General features: G+C 36.3%; 1 protein-coding gene across 1 annotated transcript in view; it reads right to left on the reverse strand.

The window, feature by feature from the left end:
* Positions 1–27,276, reverse strand: part of wnt7bb (wingless-type MMTV integration site family, member 7Bb) — a 56,431-nt gene that overhangs the window by 20,769 nt on the left and 8,386 nt on the right. Inside the window, 1 exon segment of the mRNA XM_067378847.1 lies at positions 22,460–22,686. Coding sequence (XP_067234948.1) covers positions 22,460–22,686 — 227 coding nt within the window.

Here is a 27,276-nt window from a genome sequence, read left to right on the forward strand (position 1 = left end):
GCTCACATGCTCACACACACAAACACTCACATGCTCACACACACACAAACACTCACATGCTCACACACACACAAACACTCACATGCTCACACACACACAAACACTCACATGCTCACACACACACAAACACTCACATGCTCACACACACAAACACTCACATGCTCACACACACAAACACTCACATGCTCACACACACAAACACTCACATGCTCACACACACAAACACTCACATGCTCACACACACAAACACTCACATGCTCACACACACAAACACTCACATGCTCACACACACACAAACACTCACATGCTCACACACACACAAACACTCACATGCTCACACACACACAAACACTCACATGCTCACACACACACAAACACTCACATGCTCACACACACACAAACACTCACATGCTCACACACACACAAACACTCACATGCTCACACACACACAAACACTCACATGCTCACACACACACAAACACTCACATGCTCACACACACACAAACACTCACATGCTCACACACACACAAACACTCACATGCTCACACACACACAAACACTCACATGCTCACACACACACAAACACTCACATGCTCACACACACACAAACACACACATGCTCACACACAAACACTCACATGCTCACACACACACAAACACTCACATGCTCACACACACACAAACACACACATGCTCACACACACACAAACACTCACATGCTCACACACACAAACACTCACATGCTCACACACACACAAACACTCACATGCTCACACACACAAACACTCACATGCTCACACACACACACAAACACTCACATGCTCACACACACACAAACACTCACATGCTCACACACACACAAACACTCACATGCTCACACACACACAAACACACACATGCTCATACACACACAAACACTCACATGCTCACACACACACACAAACACTCACATGCTCACACACACACAAACACTCACATGCTCACACACACACAAACACTCACATGCTCACACACACACAAACACTCACATGCTCACACACACACAAACACTCACATGCTCACACACACACAAACACTCACATGCTCATACACACACAAACACTCACATGCTCATACACACACAAACACTCACATGCTCACACACACACAAACACACACATGCTCACACACACACAAACACTCACATGCTCACACACACACAAACACTCACATGCTCACACACACACAAACACTCACATGCTCACACACACACAAACACTCACATGCTCACACACACACAAACACTCACATGCTCACACACACACAAACACTCACATGCTCACACACACACAAACACTCACATGCTCACACACACACAAACACTCACATGCTCACACACACACAAACACTCACATGCTCACACACACACAAACACTCACATGCTCACACACACACAAACACTCACATGCTCACACACACACAAACACACATGCTCATACACACACAAACACACACATGCTCACACACACACAAACACTCACATGCTCACACACACACAAACACTCACATGCTCATACACACACAAACACTCACATGCTCACACACACACAAACACTCACATGCTCACACACACACAAACACTCACATGCTCACACACACACAAACACACACATGCTCACACACACACAAACACTCACATGCTCACACACACACAAACACTCACATGCTCATACACACACAAACACACACATGCTCACACACACACAAACACTCACATGCTCACACACACACAAACACTCACATGCTCACACACACACAAACACACACATGCTCACACACACACAAACACTCACATGCTCACACACACACAAACACTCACATGCTCACACACACACAAACACACACATGCTCACACACACACAAACACTCACATGCTCACACACACACAAACACTCACATGCTCACACACACACAAACACTCATGCTCACACACACACAAACACTCACATGCTCACACACACACAAACTCTCACATGCTCACACACACACAAACTCTCACATGCTCACACACACACAAACACTCACATGCTCACACACACACAAACACTCACATGCTCACACACACACAAACACTCACATGCTCATACACACACAAACACTCACATGCTCACACACACACAAACGCTCACATGCTCACACACACACAAACGCTCACATGCTCATACACACACAAACACTCACATGCTCACACACACACAAACACTCACATGCTCACACACACACAAACACTCACATGCTCACACACACACAAACACACATGCTCATACACACACAAACACACACATGCTCATACACACACAAACACTCACATGCTCACACACAAACAAACACTCACATGCTCACACACACACAAACACACATGCTCATACACACACAAACACACACATGCTCACACACACACAAACACTCACATGCTCACACACACACAAACACTCACATGCTCACACACACACAAACACTCACATGCTCACACACACACAAACACTCACATGCTCACACACACACAAACACTCACATGCTCACACACACACAAACGCTCACATGCTCACACACACACAAACGCTCACATGCTCACACACACACAAACACTCACATGCTCACACACACACAAACACTCACATGCTCACACACACACAAACACTCACATGCTCACACACACACAAACACTCACATGCTCATACACACACAAACACTCACATGCTCATACACACACAAACACTCACATGCTCATACACACACAAACACTCACATGCTCACACATACACAAACACACACATGCTCACACACACACAAACACTCACATGCTCATACACACACAAACACTCACATGCTCACACACAAACACTCACATGCTCATACACACACAAACACTCACATGCTCATACACACACAAACACTCACATGCTCACACACAAACACTCACATGCTCATACACACACAAACACTCACATGCTCATACACACACAAACACTCACATGCTCATACACACACAAACACTCACATGCTCACACACACACAAACACTCACATGCTCATACACACACAAACACTCACATGCTCACACACACACAAACACTCACATGCTCATACACACACAAACACTCACATGCTCACACACACACAAACACTCACATGCTCACACACACACAAACACTCACATGCTCACACACACACAAACACACACAAGCTCACACACACAAACACTCACATGCTCAAACACACACAAACACTCACATGCTCATACACACACAAACACTCACATGCTCACACACACACAAACACTCACATGCTCACACACACACAAACGCTCACATGCTCATACACACACAAACGCACACATGCTCACACACACACAAACACTCACATGCTCATACACACACAAACACTCACATGCTCACACACACAAACACTCACATGCTCACACACACACAAACACTCACATGCTCACACACACAAACACTCACATGCTCACACACACACAAACACTCACATGCTCACACACACAAACACTCACATGCTCACACACACACAAACACTCACATGCTCACACACAAACGCTCACATGCTCATACACAAACGCTCACATGCTCACACACACACAAACGCTCACATGCTCACACACACACAAACACTCACATGCTCACACACACACAAACACTCACATGCTCACACACACACAAACACTCACATGCTCACACACACAAACACTCACATGCTCACACACACACAAACACTCACATGCTCACACACACACAAACGCTCACATGCTCACACACACACAAACTCTCACATGCTCACACACACACAAACGCTCACATGCTCACACACACACAAACACTCACATGCTCATACACACACAAACACTCACATGCTCATACACACACAAACACTCACATGCTCATACACACACAAACACTCACATGCTCACACACACACAAACACTCACATGCTCACACACACACAAACACTCACATGCTCACACACACACAAACACTCACATGCTCACACACACACAAACACTCACATGCTCACACACACACAAACACTCACATGCTCACACACACACAAACGCTCACATGCTCACACACACACAAACGCTAACATGCTCACACACAAACACTCACATGCTCACACACACACAAACACTCACATGCTCACACACAAACTATCACATTCTCACACACACACAAACACTCACATGCTCATACACACACAAACACTCACATGCTCATACACAAACACTCACATGCTCACACACACACAAACACTCACATGCTCACACACACACAAACACTCACATGCTCATACACAAACACTCACATGCTCACACACACACAAACACTCACATGCTCACACACACACAAACTCTCACATGCTCACACACACACAAACACTCACATGCTCACACACACAAACACTCACATGCTCACACACACACAAACGCTCACATGCTCACACACACACAAACGCTCACATGCTCACACACACACAAACACTCACATGCTCACACACAAACACTCACATGCTCACACACACACAAACACTCACATGCTCACACACACACAAACACTCACATGCTCACACACACACAAACACTCACATGCTCACACACACACAAACACTCACATGCTCACACACACACAAACACTCACATGCTCATACACACAAACACTCACATGCTCACACACACACAAACACTCACATGCTCACACACACACAAACACTCACATGCTCATACACACACAAACACTCACATGCTCATACACACACAAACGCTCACATGCTCACACACACACAAACACTCACATGCTCACACACAAACGCTCACATGCTCACACACACACAAACACTCACATGCTCACACACACACAAACACTCACATGCTCACACACACACAAACGCTCACATGCTCACACACACACAAACACTCACATGCTCACACACAAACGCTCACATGCTCACACACACACAAACACTCACATGCTCACACACAAACGCTCACATGCTCACACACACACAAACACTCACATGCTCACACACAAACACTCACATGCTCACACACAAACACTCACATGCTCACACACACACAAACACTCACATGCTCACACACACACAAACACTCACATGCTCATACACACACAAACACTCACATGCTCATACACACACAAACACTCACATGCTCACACACACACAAACGCTCACATGCTCACACACAAACACTCACATGCTCACACACAAACACTCACATGCTCATACACACACAAACACTCACATGCTCATACACACACAAACACTCACATGCTCACACACACACAAACGCTCACATGCTCACACACAAACACTCACATGCTCACACACACACAAACACTCACATGCTCACACACACACAAACGCTCACATGCTCACACACAAACACTCACATGCTCACACACACACAAACACTCACATGCTCACACACACACAAACGCTCACATGCTCACACACAAACACTCACATGCTCATACACACACAAACACTCACATGCTCATACACACACAAACACTCACATGCTCACACACACACAAACGCTCACATGCTCACACACACACAAACGCTCACATGCTCACACACAAACACTCACATGCACACACACACACAAACACTCACATGCTCACACACAAACACTCACATGCTCATACACACACAAACACTCACATGCTCACACACACACAAACGCTCACATGCTCACACACAAACGCTCACATGCTCACACACACAAACACTCACATGCTCACACACACAAACACTCACATGCTCACACACACACAAACACTCACATGCTCACACACACACAAACACTCACATGCTCATACACACACAAACACTCACATGCTCACACACACAAACACTCACATGCTCACACACACAAACACTCACATGCTCACACACACACAAACACTCACATGCTCACACACACACAAACACTCACATGCTCACACACACACAAACACTCACATGCTCACACACAAACGCTCACATGCTCACACACACACAAACACTCACATGCTCACACACAAACACTCACATGCTCACACACAAACACTCACATGCTCACACACACACAAACACTCACATGCTCACACACACACAAACACTCACATGCTCACACACACACAAACACTCACATGCTCATACACACACAAACACTCACATGCTCACACACACACAAACGCTCACATGCTCACACACAAACACTCACATGCTCACACACAAACACTCACATGCTCATACACACACAAACACTCACATGCTCATACACACACAAACACTCACATGCTCACACACACACAAACGCTCACATGCTCACACACAAACACTCACATGCTCACACACACACAAACACTCACATGCTCACACACACACAAACGCTCACATGCTCACACACAAACACTCACATGCTCATACACACACAAACACTCACATGCTCATACACACACAAACACTCACATGCTCACACACACACAAACGCTCACATGCTCACACACACACAAACGCTCACATGCTCACACACAAACACTCACATGCACACACACACACAAACACTCACATGCTCACACACAAACACACACATGCTCATACACACACAAACACTCACATGCTCACACACACACAAACGCTCACATGCTCACACACAAACGCTCACATGCTCACACACACAAACACTCACATGCTCACACACACAAACACTCACATGCTCACACACACAAACACTCACATGCTCACACACACACAAACACTCACATGCTCACACACACAAACACTCACATGCTCACACACACAAACACTCACATGCTCACACACACACAAACACTCACATGCTCACACACACAAACACTCACATGCTCACACACACACAAACACTCACATGCTCACACACACACAAACACTCACATGCTCACACACACACAAACACTCACATGCTCACACACACACAAACACTCACATGCTCACACACACAAACACTCACATGCTCACACACACAAACACTCACATGCTCACACACAAACACTCACATGCTCACACACACAAACACTCACATGCTCACACACAAACACTCACATGCTCACACACACACAAACACTCACATGCTCACACACACACAAACACTCACATGCTCACACACACACAAACACTCACATGCTCACACACACACAAACACTCACATGCTCACACACACACAAACACTCACATGCTCACACACACACAAACACTCACATGCTCACACACACACAAACACTCACATGCTCACACACACACAAACACTCACATGCTCACACACACACAAACACTCACATGCTCACACACACACAAACACTCACATGCTCACACACACACAAACACTCACATGCTCACACACACACAAACACTCACATGCTCACACACACACAAACACTCACATGCTCACACACACACAAACACTCACATGCTCACACACACACAAACACTCACATGCTCACACACACACAAACACTCACATGCTCACACACACACAAACACTCACATGCTCATACACACACAAACACTCACATGCTCACACACACACAAACACTCACATGCTCACACACACACAAACGCTCACATGCTCACACACACACAAACGCTCACATGCTCACACACACACAAACGCTCACATGCTCACACACACACAAACGCTCACATGCTCACACACACACAAACGCTCACATGCTCACACACACACAAACACTCACATGCTCACACACACAAACACTCACATGCTCATACACACACAAACGCTCACATGCTCACACACACACAAACGCTCACATGCTCACACACACACAAACACTCACATGCTCACACACACACAAACACTCACATGCTCACACACACACAAACACTCACATGCTCACACACACACAAACACTCACATGCTCACACACACACAAACACTCACATGCTCATACACAAACACTCACATGCTCACACACACACAAACACTCACATGCTCACACACACACAAACACTCACATGCTCACACACACACAAACACTCACATGCTCACACACACACAAACGCTCACATGCTCACACACACACAAACACTCACATGCTCACACACACAAACACTCACATGCTCACACACACACAAACACTCACATGCTCACACACACACAAACACTCACATGCTCACACACACAAACACTCACATGCTCACACACACACAAACACTCACATGCTCACACACACACAAACACTCACATGCTCACACACACACAAACACTCACATGCTCATACACACACAAACACTCACATGCTCACACACACACAAACACTCACATGCTCACACACACACAAACACTCACATGCTCACACACACACAAACACTCACATGCTCATACACACACAAACACTCACATGCTCACACACACACAAACACTCACATGCTCATACACACACAAACACTCACATGCTCACACACACACAAACACTCACATGCTCACACACACACAAACACTCACATGTACACACACACTCTCACACACACACTCACGCACTCACACGCTCGCACACACGCAAACACGCTTGCACACACACACTCATGCTCACACACACTCAGACGCTTGCACACACACAATCATGCTCACACACTCTTGCACACACACTCGCACATGCTCACGCTTGCACACACTCGCAGTCTTGCACACACACACTTATGCTCACACACGCTTGCACACACACTCACGCAATCACAGGCTTGCACACACACTCACACAAACTCACACACACACAGACTCACACAAACATGCTGGGAAACATGGGCAGTTCTGGTTTGACACACACTACAACATGACAGTTTACAATCATAATGTTGTCAATCAATGACTTCTGACTGAATGTAAAAGGATTTGAGCAAGTTCACAATCTGTTCTCCAGCACTGACAGCAGTTTTGCATCGTGAGCGTCTGTGTTTCTAGATCATTCTTGTTGTATGTAAAGCAGCTCTTTAATCACGACTCTATCCAGATAAGCTCTCACTCTGCTCTATTGTTCAGAAGCGCTCAGATGTGAACAATCTTTAAGATCAGACATCAAAGAGCCAACCACAGATCGTTTATCACACGTGTTCAGAACACATGGAAATCTAAGCTCTTTATATTTAAAGTGTCCATGATAAGAGTTAAAGTCTGTCCACCTGTCCGGTTCCGCCCGCGTCCAATCAGAAAAGAGCGATGATGATCTGATAGTGACAGACAGAGCTTTCATCGGATGTTCTCACATCCTGTTTCCATCATCCACACAGGAGGAGGTTTCGCTGAATCAGCACTGTCTTCTATTCACACACACACACACACAGGCCCTGCGCCACAACACACACACACACACAAAAACACAATATAAAAATAAATTTATATACATATATATACACTCACACACACACACACATATATATATATATATATATATATATATATATATATAAATTATAATGAAAAATGTAAAATATATATGTATATTACATATAATCTACCATATAAAATTGTTTTTTTTAAATAGATAATAAAAACACATTTTAAAAATAAATAAAAAATGATGAGACAATAATAAAATAATAGAAATAGTATACATAATAAATAAATATTACACAATATAAATATTTAATACAAATATATATAGTTTTTATTATATATGTTTATTTATACTTTTCTTTTAATTTATTATATAAAAAATGTAAATATTATAAATATAATATATATATTCACATAAACAATCAAATAAAAATAAATAAGAATTATAAGACAATTAAAGTATAAATACAGTAGTATACATTAAATACATATTAAACCATAAATACTAAACAAAATTATGTTTTTATTATTATATATGTTTTTGTATACTATTTATGCTTTTGTTGTTTCTTATATTTTTTATATTGAATTTTTATTTATTATATTATAAATGTAAATATTATAAATATATTATATATACATACATTATACATATAAATAAACAATTAAAAATAAATAAAAATGATAAGACAATAAAAGTATACATAAAATAAAAAGTATGAAACAAAAATATTGTTTTTATTATTATACATGTTTATGTATACTTTTATTGTTGTTTCTTATAATTTGTATTTATTATATTATAAATGTAAATATTATATACATATATAAATAAATTAAAAATATTTGAAAATAATAATAAAACTATAAATAATATACATAAAAAAATTGAATTCATATATATCTGACTATTACAATTAATTAAAATATATAAAATGTCTCTCATATCTCGCCCTGTCTCTGCTTCGCTTTCCTGTCATAACAAAGTGGGGAAAATATATAAATTAAAAAGAATAAATAAACATTTAAAATAACTATATAGTTATAAAATATCCATTTGTCAACTACCCATATTCATTTATTTAAAACATTTATGAGTTCACATGGTACAGCATAAAATAGCTGACCTCTTATCTCTTCATTATTTTCCTTCATTTCTGCTCTCACTCAATCCCTGATGAGAACATCTAATCCCTGACCTGCACTAAACGCACACATTTCCATACGGATATACTGGCCATCCCACTCATTCCTCTAACAGGAATCCCTCCAGAGGAGATGTCTATCTCTTTCCTGTGGCTTCAAGGAGATTTGACTAATCTGCACTTCATCAATGACAGACGGTCGAGTGTCAGCCGTGAACACCTGTCGAGACGTCGACCCTTCAACAACTGCTGCATGCTAGAAAAAGCAGGAGGATTGGCTGCAACTCACGACATGTTCCATGATTTAATGCAAGCTTATGATTCCAGGGAGCTCCTGACATTATATTCCATGTAAGAAGTTTAGGAGTTGGATGTCATGCTTAAATGCATGTGCTTGAGATTTCCTTGTGATAACTTTGAAGAGCGCTTCCTTCTCATTCTGCTACACTGGGGAAAAAAGGTGTTTTTCACTAAGAAATTGCTAGTGAATTTCACAATTAATTACAATTAAAAGACAAGTAACACATTAATTAATGAAATTCTGAAGTAGAATGACTGAAATAGTATTTTCTTGTAAAACTTACAACAATAATCTTTGTTTTAACTTTTAAATTACAGTGTACAAAAGTGCATGTCACATCATACATCATAAAAAATACAATAAAAAGTTTTAATGAAAATTATATATATATATATATATATATATATATATATATATATATATATATATATATATATATAAAATTAATTTTTATATAATTATTTTTAAAAAATTATATAAGAATTAGATTTTAAATAGTATACATAAAGCATTATATTAAATATTAACATTAAATATATACACATATATAAATACAGAATTTATATAAAAAACATGTCATTACACTCATTTATACTCTATATATATATTAAAATAATTAATTTTTATGTAAATTTTAATATTACTATATACAAATGATATATATTATAACTTAAAATGTTTAAGTGCATGTCGCCATATATAATAAAAATAAACAAAATTATAATTAAAATATATATATAAATATATAATAATTAATTTTAAATTAGATTTATAAGAATTAGATTTTAACTAGTATACATAAATAAGTATTACATTAAATATTAGCATTAAATATATATACATATATAAATATTATTATATATAAATATAATACATACATACGGTATATATATATATATATATATATATATATATATATATATATATATATATATATATATATATATATATATATAAATAATTAATTTTAGATAAATTTTTATATTATATTAAAGGTATATATATTTTCTTGTAAAATGTACTACAATAATCTTTGTTTTAACTTAGAAAATTGCATATCACGTCATATATATATATATATATATATATATATATATATATATATATATATATAATAAAAAATAATAACAATAACAAAATTATATAAAATAAGAATTAATTTTAAATTAATTTTTATATTATTTTAAAATTCTAAATTAATTTTTAAATAGTATACATAAAATAAGTGTTACAATAAATATTTTATATATATATATATATTTTTTATTTATATATATATATATATATATATATATATAAATAAAAGCACATGTGATTCACATTATGAGGTGCTGTTGCATTAAATCTAATCAAATATTTATGCAAATTCTAGGACACAACAGCGACTCGGTGTCTACATGATATTTTGTGGAAGAGGCTCAAATGCTGTTTCATGAAATCAAAAAGCATTCTAGAGAATATTGCATGTTCTGTCATAAATCAGACCTCATGGTTTGCTTCTCTGCAAAAGTCTGTGTCAGTATATTGTTGGGCTTTACTGGAGAGTAATTTGCAATTAGGTTCAGATTTTGCAAAATTCTGCCTTGTGTGTTCCAGGAGGATATGATTTCACCACAAATGAAGAAAGAGAAAGATGTCCGTTTAACCAGAACTCATCTTATGCACTGGCGATCGAACAACAACGAGCAGCCGAGAAACATCCACCAGAGCTTCATACTGTGAACACGACGAACACGAGTGATTCATGAAGGATCTCAGGCATGAGTTTACTTTGGAAACACACACAGACCGTCCAGAACAACGCTGTGGTCTGATACACAATACTGAAATTCAGGCAAAATTAAAAAAAGAACGCTGAGGCCTAAAATTATTGAGACGAACCTTAATAAGCAAATAAAATAATTGCGTAATTGTAACTCAGGAGACAGAGACGGATCACTCTCCAATCCAGTTCTTTTGTTGTTTAGTGAAACATCTAATCATCCTTAAATCAAGATGAGATTGAATTCTTCTGTTTCTCGCATGTTTCTCCTCGAAAAGATCTCAATATGAACTCAAATATTTCTCATCTGAACTGATCTCAGCTGCTCCACATTCATAATCTTACTGGATTTATTGCCTATTAATTTTAAAATTTGAAAAATGTAACAATGAGATTATGTGGTTTTCTAAATCAATTAACACTTCTTTTATCATTTATTACAAGATGGACAAATTTGTCACCAAAAAGTTATTCGGTTAAACCAAAATTTCGGTTTCACCGAATGATACTTTTGGTTATACCGAATGACGATATTTTCAAACAATGCTAACAGGCTGATATCTAAAAGGACAATCAAACATTTTTATATTTAGTTCAAGTTTTTAAAATATTACAACATTTTCCATGTTTTATAGCGGTTGCACCGAATGACGTGATGGTTCGGGACACGCGTATGAGTAAAAACATGAATTTATCAAATTTAGTAACTTTGCTTCATGACCATGTGGTCCTTTGCAGGTGTCTGAATGATGTCACATCCTGTCACATGATATTGACTGCATGACCAAAATGGTCCCTTTATATTGGTTACTCCGAATGACATCAATAACATTTGTTTTTCCGGACATTCAACGACTTCTACACATAATTTTAATAGCATTTTGTTGATATATGATGTTATAAAATCATGCCAGAATTAAAAAAAAAAAAAACATTTATTACATTTTAACAAATGAAAATGAAATGGCTGTATTGGAGTCCAGTTAAACCGAATGACCTTTTGACACTTTAAAATACCTTTATATGAAGCAAAATATAATTAAAACCTTTCTAGTTATCAATCAAAAATGTCCCTTTGAGGACAGTGATTGACTTATTTGTGTCTGTTGTTATAGAATCATCTGAGAAAACATTAATACGTCAATGAAACATAACTGAGAACTCCATAAAAGAGCAACTTCTGAGTCATGAAGGTTGGCTGTAGGTTCGTCTGTGACCTGCAGCGACTCGGATACGGAAGAAGAAAGCGAGTGTAAATCGTCTGCTGCCATCGGCACGCTCTGACGGCGCTCTTCTGGATTCCGGCAGCCGTATTAATCTTCTCCGGGGCTTTTAGTGTGGTTTGGGGAATGACTGGGAATTCTTCATGCGGTTAAGAGGCTCACCTGCCCGAGAGCAAAGCGTCTTGTGAAACGAGGAAGGGCAAGAGAGGTCGAACTCTGCTAATATTTCTCTGAAACTGCCGACAAACTCCTTTCACACGAACGCCATGAATCACCTGGATGACACACACGCCGTGAGAGGAAAAGGTGTGTGAGAGAGCGAGCGCTTCATTCTGTCAGCACCTCCACACACACACACACACTGTGTACACACACTCAACAGACACTTAATTCCACTAAAAACTAACAGATATTATCAGTTTCTTCGTTTTAAAACAACTTTTGTGATCTTAGATAAGATATGCATGTACAATTAAAGAAAAATTCTCTACAAGATTATTAATAAGAAGAAAAATAGTTAACTTTTCAAGCAACTTTTTGGTACTTATATATATATATATATATATATATATATATGTGTGTGTGTGTGTGTGTGTGTGTGTATGTGAATAAAAAAAATTATAAAGAAATAAAATTGTATATAATTATATATAATTTTAATATATATATATATATATATATATATATATATATATATATATATATATATATATATATATATATATATATATATATATTGTTATTAATTAAAATGATATATATTTATTATTATCATATATTAATTATATTAATATATTTGTTTGAGTTTTTTGTATTGACTGAATATATTTATAATATATAATAATATATAAAAATATATAAATTAATCTATAAAAATAAATGTGAAATAATTTTATATATATATATATATATATATATACACATATACATGTATAATAATAAATATAATACATAAATAAAATTATAAATGTTTACATTTATTTTAATATAGCATTACTATAAAATTTGTTTTTAAACTATATATATATATATATATATATATATATATATATATATATATATATATATATATATATATATATATATGTGTGTGTGTTTTAATAAAAATATAAAATATATAATATTATAAAATAGATAAAAATATCATAATATATATAATAAATGTATAAATGTTTACATTTATTTTAATGTAGTATATTATACTATAGAATTTGTTTTATACTATTTGTATAAAATTAACACATTTATAATATTTATAAATAATATATATAATAATTAATCTATAAAAATAAATTTAAAATAATTATGTGTGTTTTTAATAAAAAATATATTGTAAAATAAATATAAAATGTATATAATAAAACAGCATATAAAGTTATAAATGTTTACATTTATTTTTAATTTGCATTACTGAAGAATTTGTTTAGAGAATTTATAAATCATTATTATTATTAATTTATAATATTATTATCGGTATATAATTATATACAATTCTTGATGTTTTTGTATTGAAAGAAATGTACTTTTATAAATACATTACAAAAATAATAATTATAAAAATACAATAAAATGATATTTTCTAAAATATATTCCATGTTGGATAGATTTTTTTTGTCACTGAGCACGTTGCAATGCATTCTGGAACTGTCTCCTCTATGAAGGACACATGCAGTGCTTCATTATTATACGTCTTCTACTTCATGTTGGACTATGACGCCTAGATAGGCAGCTCATGGGTTTTGGACCCATCTCTGTCATTCTCAGTGTACATGTGCCCTGCCAGCTCCACATTTCTTTACAGACCGTTTTTGAAATTGAGGATCCACTTTGGCCCTTTCCTTTTGACTGAAACCGAATCCTTCCTTAAGTCAATTCTTCGGGCGCTCAATAACCCAGCTATTAATGTGCGCCGCAGAGAAGAGCCAAACGTACCCAAACTGACCAGAGAGAGAGAGAGAGAATTAACTCTGCGGTCTGTTGATCATCATCTCTTCGAAAACAACGGAATCTAGCGGCCGCCCCGACGCTCCTTACGAGCAGGAACAATTTAGTGGTTACAATCTGGAGGATTTACAATTAGAAAAAGTCCTGGAGTCTCAGTGTATGAGGCGTTTCATACAGCCATTATGAATGGATTGAGATATTCCTGGAATCGACTTCATCCTCAGACGAAGAGCGACTTCTAAACGTCGTTTACCAACAGACCATACAAAATCAGCTCTCAAAGGGCTTTTACTTGCAAAAACGCTCCACGTCGCAAGCAGACAACGTCGAAAAACCGTCACAACACAATATAACCATTGAAACTGCTGTCATTTTCAGTTTCGGCTGAACTATTGCTACGACTGCAACACAAACGGACACTTCACAGGCTCCACGCACAGAACCACATGAGCCACATATGCATGACGTTACTAACATTTCAAAGACCTCCGTTAGTTCAGAGATGCTCTACACTCTTAAAAACGTTTTTTTAGCAGCACTTGGGCTTCAGTAAAGAACCATATTGTCTATAAAGGGTTCTCAAGCTGCGATACTGTTCAGTATATTGGTTTCCGGGTTCATTAAAACACTACGATATAGCTGTCTTTTACATTTTAGGATGAGGGTTCCTTCTCAGGCTGTAACCTTCATTTTTAAGAGTTTATTGTGAAGTTCTGCTGGCCATTTACATAATCAATAAAGCATAAAATCATGATAAAATAAATACAGAGACATGCAAAACATTAATAAATGCACCAAAGTCAACATTAAAACAGTTCTCAGCTGATTTTGCTGCAACTGCACATGTTCAAGTAAAACCAAAGCGTACAATGGGATTTGATTTAATCAATCAAAAATGGATTGGACTGTGAAAAGTGGGTGTGGCATACAAGAATGATGTCAGGTGGTTGGAGGGGAGGGGTTTAAAGTACTGATGTCAGTTGAAAAAAATACATTTTGATTAAAGATTACACTAAAAAAAAACACTGAAAAATTCTACACAAAAAATAGCCATTATAATGTTCAAATCGACACCATGTTGCAAAAAAAAATCTATTTATTTTGCATTTAATGGATAAAATAATTGTATCATAAATGTATGAAGAAATGTCATGAGCATAATATGGAATAAAATAATGACAGAATTATATTTTTTTGGGAAAGTATCCATTTAAGAGAACTTTTGATCAACATGTTTTGAAAATGCATTTAACAGGTTAGTGAAATACTGTTTTGTAAACATTGCATTACATTTATTTATGTTAAAATTGTCTCAGTTTTAGTTTCCAGTCATAACGTAATATTACTTAGTACCAATTTCCAATAGCATTTTTATTCACTCAACTTAATAAATTTAGGTTCTACGGAAAAAGACATTTAAAACGATTTGTGATATAATAGTTGCACCAATTAGGAAAACTAAAAGTCTTGAGTTAACCTTACTAAATATTTTTTGCATCATTGAGAACAACTTTTCAGTCATTTACAAAAGTTTTACAAAAGCTAGGAAAAGTTATTATTAAGATTTTGTTTTGTTGTGCAGGCTTAAAATATGGATTCAGGACAATGAAAACAACACAATTTAACATTTTACTGCATGCATCGCTGCTTGAGAACAGGGCCGTAACCACCATAAGCACCCCCCAATATTTGATATTTCTTAATGCTGCTCTCCATCACGCAACGCTCTGTTTGTTGTTAGGATGATAGACGGTTTAAAAAGTTACATTTTTAGGCTGGTCTGCCTCAGCGCTTTAACAGTGCTCATCAATTATTACATTATTTGCTAACGGCATTCTTTAAATTGTGATGTTGACATGCATTCTCTGTAAAGCTGCTTTGAAATGATGAAATGATGTATCGTGAAAAGCACTATATAAATAATTGTGAATTGAATTGAATCAATGTCAAAATGATGGCCAATCAGATTGAAGAAGGCGGGGCTTAATTGTCACTGAAGATGAGTGTGAACACAACGCTTTTAGTTTTTACATTGAAAGAGAGTGTGTGTGGTAAGATATAAGTAGCTAAACGTTTAATATTTGACAACTGTTTTACAATCGATATGTTTAAAGACCCACAGTAAGATACAGTGATGCAAACTACTCAACTTTTTTAATGGAATTTCTCCATTTTGATATGAAAATATGCATTCGTTAAATGATGTCATTCATTACTGAATGTGACGAGACAATTTACATTTATGACATATATAAGACTTACAAATAAGAGTGAATATGTGCATATTTTTAAATAAAATATTATTCTCAAAGAGCTTAAATTGACTACTTCACAACTAAGCTACAGTTAGACCTATAACTTCTTTCCCTTAAATCCCTTTTAATCCTTTAATTATTTATTTCTTTAAAGAGGACCTATAATGTCCCTTTTCACAAGATGTAATATAAGTCTCTGTTGTCCGCAGAATGTGTGTGTGAAGTTTCAGTTCAAAATACCCCACAGATCATTTATTATAGCTTGTCAAATTTGCCCCTATTTGGGTGTGAGCAAAAATATGCCATTTTTGTGTGTGTCCCTTTAAATGCAAATGAGCTGCTGCTCCAGAAGAGGGCGGAGCTTTAACAGCTCAACAACAACAAAGCTGGAGAATCTCACGCAGCCAAAATGAGGAAAGTGTTCAGCCTTACATTGTTCAAACCGGAGTCGACACTGATGGAGAGACTCAGGAAGAAGTTACAACTTTTAGACGTTTCTGAATGGTTAGTGAATAAATTTATGTAGTTGCTGTGGAGTTGATTCAACTCATCCACTAGCATGTGCCGTCATGTTCATCTTTTGTGTTGAATTGATCCTCGTTTGTGAAGCAGTCCGGTGTAAAATGACGGCATGACAACAACACTCGACTACAACAACTCTTCCTCTCCTCTAAAGCAGCCCAACATGGCCCCGCCCCCTTTGATGTGTGTTCTCCGGGGCGGAGTTTATGTAAATGTTATGGTTAGTGATGTCACAAACCGGGAAGAAGCTCCTGTCAGCGATTTGTTGTAGTCCTTAAACAGAGAATTCTTTAAAGAAAATATCTCCTTTTGCATTGAACTATAAAAAAAAATACCCACCAACCCCCCCCCCCCCCTCAGTGTTCAAGACATGGTTATGACCTTGCTTTAGACTAGAGGCGCACTGCAAAATCCAATAAAAGTAGTTCATAAATGAGAATTCCATCAGTTCATATTTTGGACAAGAGTAAACAAACCCTTCAGCGAAGTTCAAAGATTCACCACAGGAGTGTAAAATTTCAAACGAACTGCGATGCATTTTGTGGGGCTGAAGTGATGGAAGTTTACAGAGCGTTTGGAGTGAAGTCAGTCTGACCACAGTTTAACAGCGACAAAACACTTTCAAATGAGGGGAAATGTATAAACGACAGTGTAAAAGAGCAAAGCACCCTGCAACCCACTCAGGAATGCCTCTTCACACAAAAGCCATGAAAATGCAAATGTTTGCCTGGTTGTAACTCATTTCGACTGTATAAATACAACAGAGAGAGAGAGAGAGACAGTGTGTGTGTGTGTGTGTGTGTGTGTGTGTGTGTGTGTGTGTGTGTGTGTGTGTGTGTGTGTGTGTGTGTGTGTGTGTGTGTGTGAAAAAGAGAGCAACAGAACTATTGTGGTAGAGTATTCAACATGGCCAATGCATTCACAATTTCACATTTGGTGGTGTTTTCTAAAGCTAGAATTGCTCACTAAAAGTATTAAACTCCAGTGCAAAACTAATTCTGCATGCACACAATTGCATACTATATACTGCAGAAATAGTTAGTATGCTCAAATTTTTGTGCCGTAAGCCGTAGCTGATAGCATCTTTTTAACTTATACGGTCAATGTGTAATCAAATGAATAGAGGTGAATCAGCACTATATTAATCACAGCAACACAAACATGCTTTCGCAAGCCTTCAAGGGTCAAGTGTGTGCATGCAAACCGTGTTGTGTGTAACCAGGGTTTGCCCACAGCACAAAGACAACCTTCTTTCATATCAGCACATTTGCCCGTTTCTGAGTTCAGAGTTTTTGTCACAGTAAAAGAATGAATCCCCTGTAATCAAAGCAGCATTTATACTAGAAGCTTATCTTCACAACATTGTTTCTAGTTCATGCAGGACTGAAGCCACAAAACATGCTACACGCATCCCAAAATACTTCAACAACATCTACATTTACAGCAAATCAGCATTTAGCTGATCATATTCATCCCATTAGTCACATTCCCCCCTCAAAATCAAAGGAAAGTTTTTAAGACCACGAAATTAGGAATTTTTTTGATCCTCTTCTGCTCTAATTAAATGTGGGGTTCCCCAAGGATCGATATTCGGTCCAGTTTTGTTTTCTATTTACAAGCTTCCATTGGCTGATATTTGTCAGAAACATAATGTATATTATCATCTTTATGATCTTAATGATAGTCGGCTTGAACTACCTATAAAAATGGGTGATAATTCGGCCTTACAGTCTCTATTTGATTGTTTTAATAATATTAAGGAGTGGAAGGCAGTCAGTTTTCTCCACCTGAATGAATGTAAGGCTGGAGTGACAGTGTTTGGCCCTCCGAGTACTTCCAAATATATAATAAATCAAATTAGGCCTTTTTAAATCCAAGGTATATAAGGAGTCTTGGAGTTCTTTTTTATGCAAAGTTCAAATTTGATAAGCATATCAATTCTGTGGTTAAAGGATGGAATATAGCGAAATTGAAACCTTTTTTGTCTTTTAATGATTCGGAAGTTGTTATGCATGCATGTCCAGACTGGACTATTATAATTAATTGTATTACACTGTGTCCTAATAAGACGCGACGCGACGCCACAATACACGATAAAATCGGAGTTAAAGGGATAGTTCATCCAAAAATGAAAATTTGATGTTCATCTGTTTACCCCCAGGGCATCTAAGATGTGGCTTTGTTTCTTCAGTAGAACACAAATGATGATTTTTAACTCCAACCGTTGATGTCTGTCAGTCAAATAATGCATTCAAACGGTAACACCATCTATAAGAGTCAAATAAACACAACAGACAAATCCAATGATCAGTTTGTGCGAGAAACCGAACAGTATTTATAATTTTTTTTTTTCTCTAATAGACCACTATGTCCAACTGCATTCAGCATCCAGTTAGTGAGGTCAAAAAATGCGTTATGACGACGGAAGTGATGTCTCGCGCTTTGCTTCAATGAGTGCGAGACATCACTGCCATTGTCAGAGCGCGATCAGACCTCACTAAGCGAATGCTGAATGCAGTTGGACATAGTGGTGTATCAGAGGTCAAAAAAAGTTTCTCGCACAAACCGATCGTTTCACGTCTTAGGACATCAATGTGTCGTCACAAGCCGCAGGGTTTAATTTGGATTTGTCTGTGCATGTTTTTTTGACTCTTATTGATAGAGTTCCCATTGACATGCATTATACGACTGACAGACTGCAACGGTTGGAGCTAAAAATCATCATTTGTGTTCTACTGAAGAAACAAAATCACCTACATCTTGGATGCGCTGGGGGTAAACAGATAAACATCACATTTTCATTTTTGGGTGAACTATCCCTTTAATCAGAGTTTTTGTCCTAACTAGCCATGACACAATGATTCTATTTTAGTTTCTATTTTTCTGCCACGTTGCAGCTGGAACAACAACACAAAGTATGGTAATGATAATCTCAGGTACTGTTTATGTGCTTTATTTAATGTTAAAACCTTCTAATGTGAGTTTGAATATCATTTTGTGTGTTTTTTATAGCCATACTGAAAGCAACGATGTACCTCAAATCTTCAAAATAAATAAAAGGAAACAAGAACATTCAAACTGTCAGCTCATCGTGAACAGACAAGTGTATTCTATGACAAAGATTGTTTCAGTAATTCAGTATTTTTAATCATGTTAAAATGCTGAAATATTCATGTATTTGATTATGTACTTATCCAATTCGTTGCGAGTGCCGGGAGCTTCCTGAGAGAGTCTGCCCACACACTCTTCTGATTATTTTTGGTCTCATAATCGCGTTGCGTCTGGTGTGGACAGACAAATTGTTTGTTGCTGGAATCTTATCGCGTCGCGTCTGGTTAGGACACGGTGTTATGGTGGTTCTCATGCATCACTTTTACATCTGCAGTTGGTTGAAAATGCTGCTGCTAGGCTTTTAACCAGGACTAGGAAATATGTTTAAGTATGACATATATATATTATATATTTACAAACTTGTATGTTAGATGCAATTAATTGTGATTAATCGATTTGACAGCACTAATTAATAGTATGATCACCATCACCATTTAGTTTTATGTGAATTAAAAAAGTATTATGGGTATTAAAAAGGCACAAAAGAAAAAATAACTTGACTCTGGAAATGAAAATAATGTCAAAATGCAAAAGATCTTAATGGTCCAAAAAAAAAAAACTGGCTAAACTGTCTTCATGCAAAATATAATTTCTTCTTGATTTCGAGATTAATTATCCATGAATTGTCTTGTGAAATTCACAAAATGACAGTTTCAGGATCAACCTGAGGTTAAAGCACCCATCACTGACATGAATGGGAATGCTAACAGATATTTGCAAGTCTCATTGCTAATATTGTTTGAATGCAGATCTTGGTCCACACCACCCCGAAAACAAACTAAGCGTGACAAAGAGCTGCGACGACCACTGACCTACTCGCAGCTCCTGTCCGAAGACCGTACGTTCACCCAGCGCCGAGCAGTTCCAGCGGCCGTATCGAAACTGGTACTGGCATTCGTTGATGCCCAGCTGTGCCCCCTCTCCGATCACGATGATGGCGTCGGGCCGGCTCTGGCAGATGGCACGCTGGCGGGGTGCGAGACCGGGGATCTTATTGCAGATGATGTTCGCACCAAGGGCCACCACAGAGGAAAGAGCCCTGTGGGACAGAAGAGACACAAAACCAAACAGTAAAGAAAGGGGATGGACATTGATGAGATACTTACAACGTAAACACACACCAGCCTTAAAGTCACCACGAAAATAAAATTGACAATTCTTATTTTATTATGGAATATTTCAGTATTTATTATAAATGATTTATCCATGCACATCTTATTTTTTGTGCCTCGTAATCTTTAATCAAAATAACTTCTCCCTCCTGCAGTGACATCTCTCTTCTCTGATGGGGCAACCTGTCACTCACATGAGATCCACCAATAGCAAACCACAATCATTCAATCAATTAATCCACAAGCAAAAACAGGCATTAAAAGATCCGACCACTACAAAGAATAGATTATATTAGAATAGCATATAACAACACAAGAACAAAAATTAATAAAACAGACATAAAAAAACATATCTGAACAATAATGAATAAAATAGAACTGAAGATACCAGAACAGCATAACTAAACATAATATAGAATAGAAGTGATTCGAATGTATTTGATCAAAATAGAATAGAATTGAACGGAAGTGAATAGGCCAATGAAAAACTTTAATTTTGAATAGAATCAACAGGACAAAATAGAATGGACCAAGCAAAATAGAGCAAAAAACAAATAGAACAGAAAAAGAAAACGTAACTGAATATGAATTAATAAAATAGAATTGAAAAGACCAGCACAGCATAACTGAACATGATAGAATAAAAGTGAGTAGAATGTAAATGAACATAACAAAATAGAATTGAAAACAAGTCAATATGCAAAAGCATAACTGTAACATAGAAAAGAATCAGAATAGAATAGACCAAGACATAACTATAGAGCAGAATAGGACAAAAACAACTGAACATGAATGAATAAAATAGACCAGAACAGCAATAGTTGAACATGAGATTTAATAAAAGAATGTAACTGAACAAAACAGAATAGAACTGAACAGAAGTGAATAGACCAAGACATAAATGTACAGCAAAATGGGACAAAAACAAATAGAAAAGAAAACATAACTGAATGTGAACAAATAAAATAGAATTGAATAGACAAGAACAGCATAACTGAACATAGCAGAATGTAATTGAACAAAACAGAATAGAATTGAACAGAAGTGGATATACAAAAGCATAAGTGTAACAGAATAGAATAAACCAAGACATAACTGAAGAGCAGAATAGTACAAAAACAAACAGAATAGAAAAAAAACAACTGAACTTGAATGAAAAAAATACAAGAGAACGGAAAAGACCAGAACAGCAATAACTTAACTTGACATTTAATAAAAGTTAGTAGAATGTAACTGAACAAAATAGAATACAATTGAACAGAAGTGAATAGGCCAACAAAAAACTTTAGAATAGAATAGAATAAAATCAATAAGACAGAATAGAATTGACAGAGACATAACCATACTCCAAAATAGGACAAAAACAAATATAATAGACAAGAAAAGCATAACTGAATGTGAATGAATACAATATAACTGAATAGACCAGAATAGCATAACTGAACATGACAGAATAAAAGTGAGCAAAATGGAATTGAACAAAACAGAACAGAATGGAACAGTTACAGAAGTGAATAGGAAAAAGGATAAATGTAACATAGAATCAGAATAGAATAGACCAAGACATAACTGTAGAGCAGAATAGGACAAAAACAATTAGAGTAGACAAAGAAAAATATAGCTGAATGTGAATGAATAAAATACAATAGAATTGAATAGAACAGCATAAATTAACATGACAGAATAAAAGTGAGCAGAACTGAACAGAATTGAATATGCAAATGCATTACTGTAATTTAGAATAGAATCAAAATAGAATAATCCAAGATGTTACAGTTGAGCAGAACAGGACAAAGACAAATAGAACAGAAAAGAAAACCATAATTGTGTGTGAATGAATAAAATCGAATAGAATTAAACAGATCAGAACAGCATAGATGACATGACATGAATCATCAAGATAATATAAAAACTAAAAAACAGAATATAATTGAACAAAACAGAATAGAATCGAACACCACCACTGAATGTGACATTGAATAAAATTGAGTAGAATGTAAAACAGAACAAAATAGAATAGAACTGAACAGAAGTGAATAGGCCAACAGAAAACTTTGAAATAGAATCAACAGAATAGAAAAGAATAGACCAAGACATAAACATACAGCAAAATGGGACAAAGACAAATAGAATAGAAAAGAAAAACATAAATGAATGTGAATGAATAAAATAGAATTGAATATACTTGGGCTGAGTTTCCCAAAGGCATCATAAGCCTAAGTTGATCGTAGAACCATTGCCACCAATACGATCAACTTAGGCTTACAATTCTTTTGGGAAACGCTACCCAGAACAGCATAATTGAACACAGCAGAATGTAATTGAACAAAACAGAATATAATTGAATAGAAGTGAATATGCAAAAGCATAACTATAACATAGTATAGAATCAATAGAATTGAATAGACCAGAACAGCAATAACTGAACTTGACATTCAATAAAAGTGAGTAGAATGTAATTTAACAAAATAGAATAGAATTAAACAGAAGTGAATAGGCCAACGATAAACTTTAATACAGAATAGAATCAACAGAACAGAATAGAATAGACCAAGACATAACTGTTAAGCAAAGTTAGAAAATAGAAAAAAACTACTGAATGTGAATGAATAAATTAGAAATGAATAGACCACAACAGCATAATCGAACATGACAGAATAAAAAAAAAGTAGAATGTGATTGAACAAAACAGAATAGAACAGAAGTGAATAGGCCATTGATTTTTTTTTAATATAGAATAGAATCAACAGGACAGAATAGAATAGACCAAGACATAACTGTAAAGCAAAGTTAGACAAAAACAAATAGAAAAAAACAACTGAACGTGAATGAATAAAATAGAATTGAATAGACCACAACAGCGTAATCGAACAAGACAGAATAAAAATGAGTAGAATGTGATTGAACAGAATAGAATTGAACAGAAGTGAATAGGCCAACGATTTTTTTTATATAGAATAGAATCAACAGGACAGAATAGAATAGACCAAGACATAACTGTAAAGCAAAGTTAGACAAAAACATTAGAAAAAAACAACTGAACGTGAATGAATAAAATAGAATTGAAAAGACCACAACAGCATAATCGAACATGACAGATTAAAAATGAGTAGAATGTGATTGAACAAAACAGAATAGAACAGAAGTGAATCGGTCAACACATTTTTTTAATATAGAATAGAATCAACAGAACAGAATAGAATAGACCAAGACAAAACTGTAAAGCAAAATTAGACCAAAACAAATAGAATAGAAAAAAATAACTGAACGTGAATGAATAAAATAGAATTGAATAGACCACACAGCGTAATCGAACATGACAGAATAAAAATTAGTAGAATGTGATTGAACAAAACAGAATAGAATTGAACAGAAGTGAATAGGCCAATGAATTTTTTTAAATATAGAATAGAATCAACAGGACAGAATATAGTAGACCAAGACATAACTGTAAAGCAAAGTTAGACAAAAACAAATAGAAAAAAACAACTGAACGTGAATGAATAAAATAGAATTGAATAGACCACAACAGCATAATCGAACAAGACAGAAAAAAAATTAGTAGAATGTGATTGAACAAAACAGAATAGAACTGAATAGAAGTGAATATGCAAAAGCATAGATGTAACATAAAATAGAATCATAACAGAATAAACCAACACATAACTGTAGAGCAAAACAGAACAAAAACAAATAGAATAGAAAAAACAACTGAACATGAATGAATAAAATACAATAGAATTGAATAGACCAGAACAGCATAAATGTACATGACAGAATAAAAGTGAGCAGAATGTAAGAATAGAAATGAATATGCAGAAGTGAATATGCAAATCCATAACTGTAATTTAGAATAGAATCAAAATAGAGTGGACCAAGACGTAACAGTAGAGCAGAACAAGACAAAGAGAACAGAAAAGAAAACCATAAGTGTATGTGCATTAATAAAACTGAATAGAATTAAACAGACCAGAACGGCATAACTGAATATGACATGAGTCATGATAGAATAAAACGGAACAGAACATAACTGAAGAAAACAGAATAGAATTGAACACCACCACTGAACATGACATTGAATAAAATAAAATAGAACCACCACTGAACACAATAAAACACAACTGAATTGAAAAGAAAAGAAGAGAACTGGAATTCTATACACAGAACAGAAGAGAACAATGTGTTACTGGTTATAAAGATCAGATTTTTCATGCCCCTTTTTTGATTCAAGTCATATTTTCATGCAACTGTGACCACACAAAATGGGTCATGTTCCAAACGCACACATCTCTGTCATCATAAGGCTTTTCGTGTTGATACAGCGCTCTTAAAATGCATGCTGAGTATTTTCACCACTCTGTGTTCGCATGAACCCGCGCGGCTAAACAAGCGGGCTTCTATGTTTACGAGCACTGAAACTCGTTCAGATATGTGCCTTTCAAACATGTCAGAGACGAGCGCTGTAAAAACTCGGCAAGACGCATGCCAACTTTGAAGAATGACGTCACAGGCCGCAG

This window comes from Chanodichthys erythropterus, chromosome 24 (genome assembly GCF_024489055.1).
Source record: "Chanodichthys erythropterus isolate Z2021 chromosome 24, ASM2448905v1, whole genome shotgun sequence".
NCBI lineage: Eukaryota > Metazoa > Chordata > Actinopteri > Cypriniformes > Xenocyprididae > Chanodichthys > Chanodichthys erythropterus.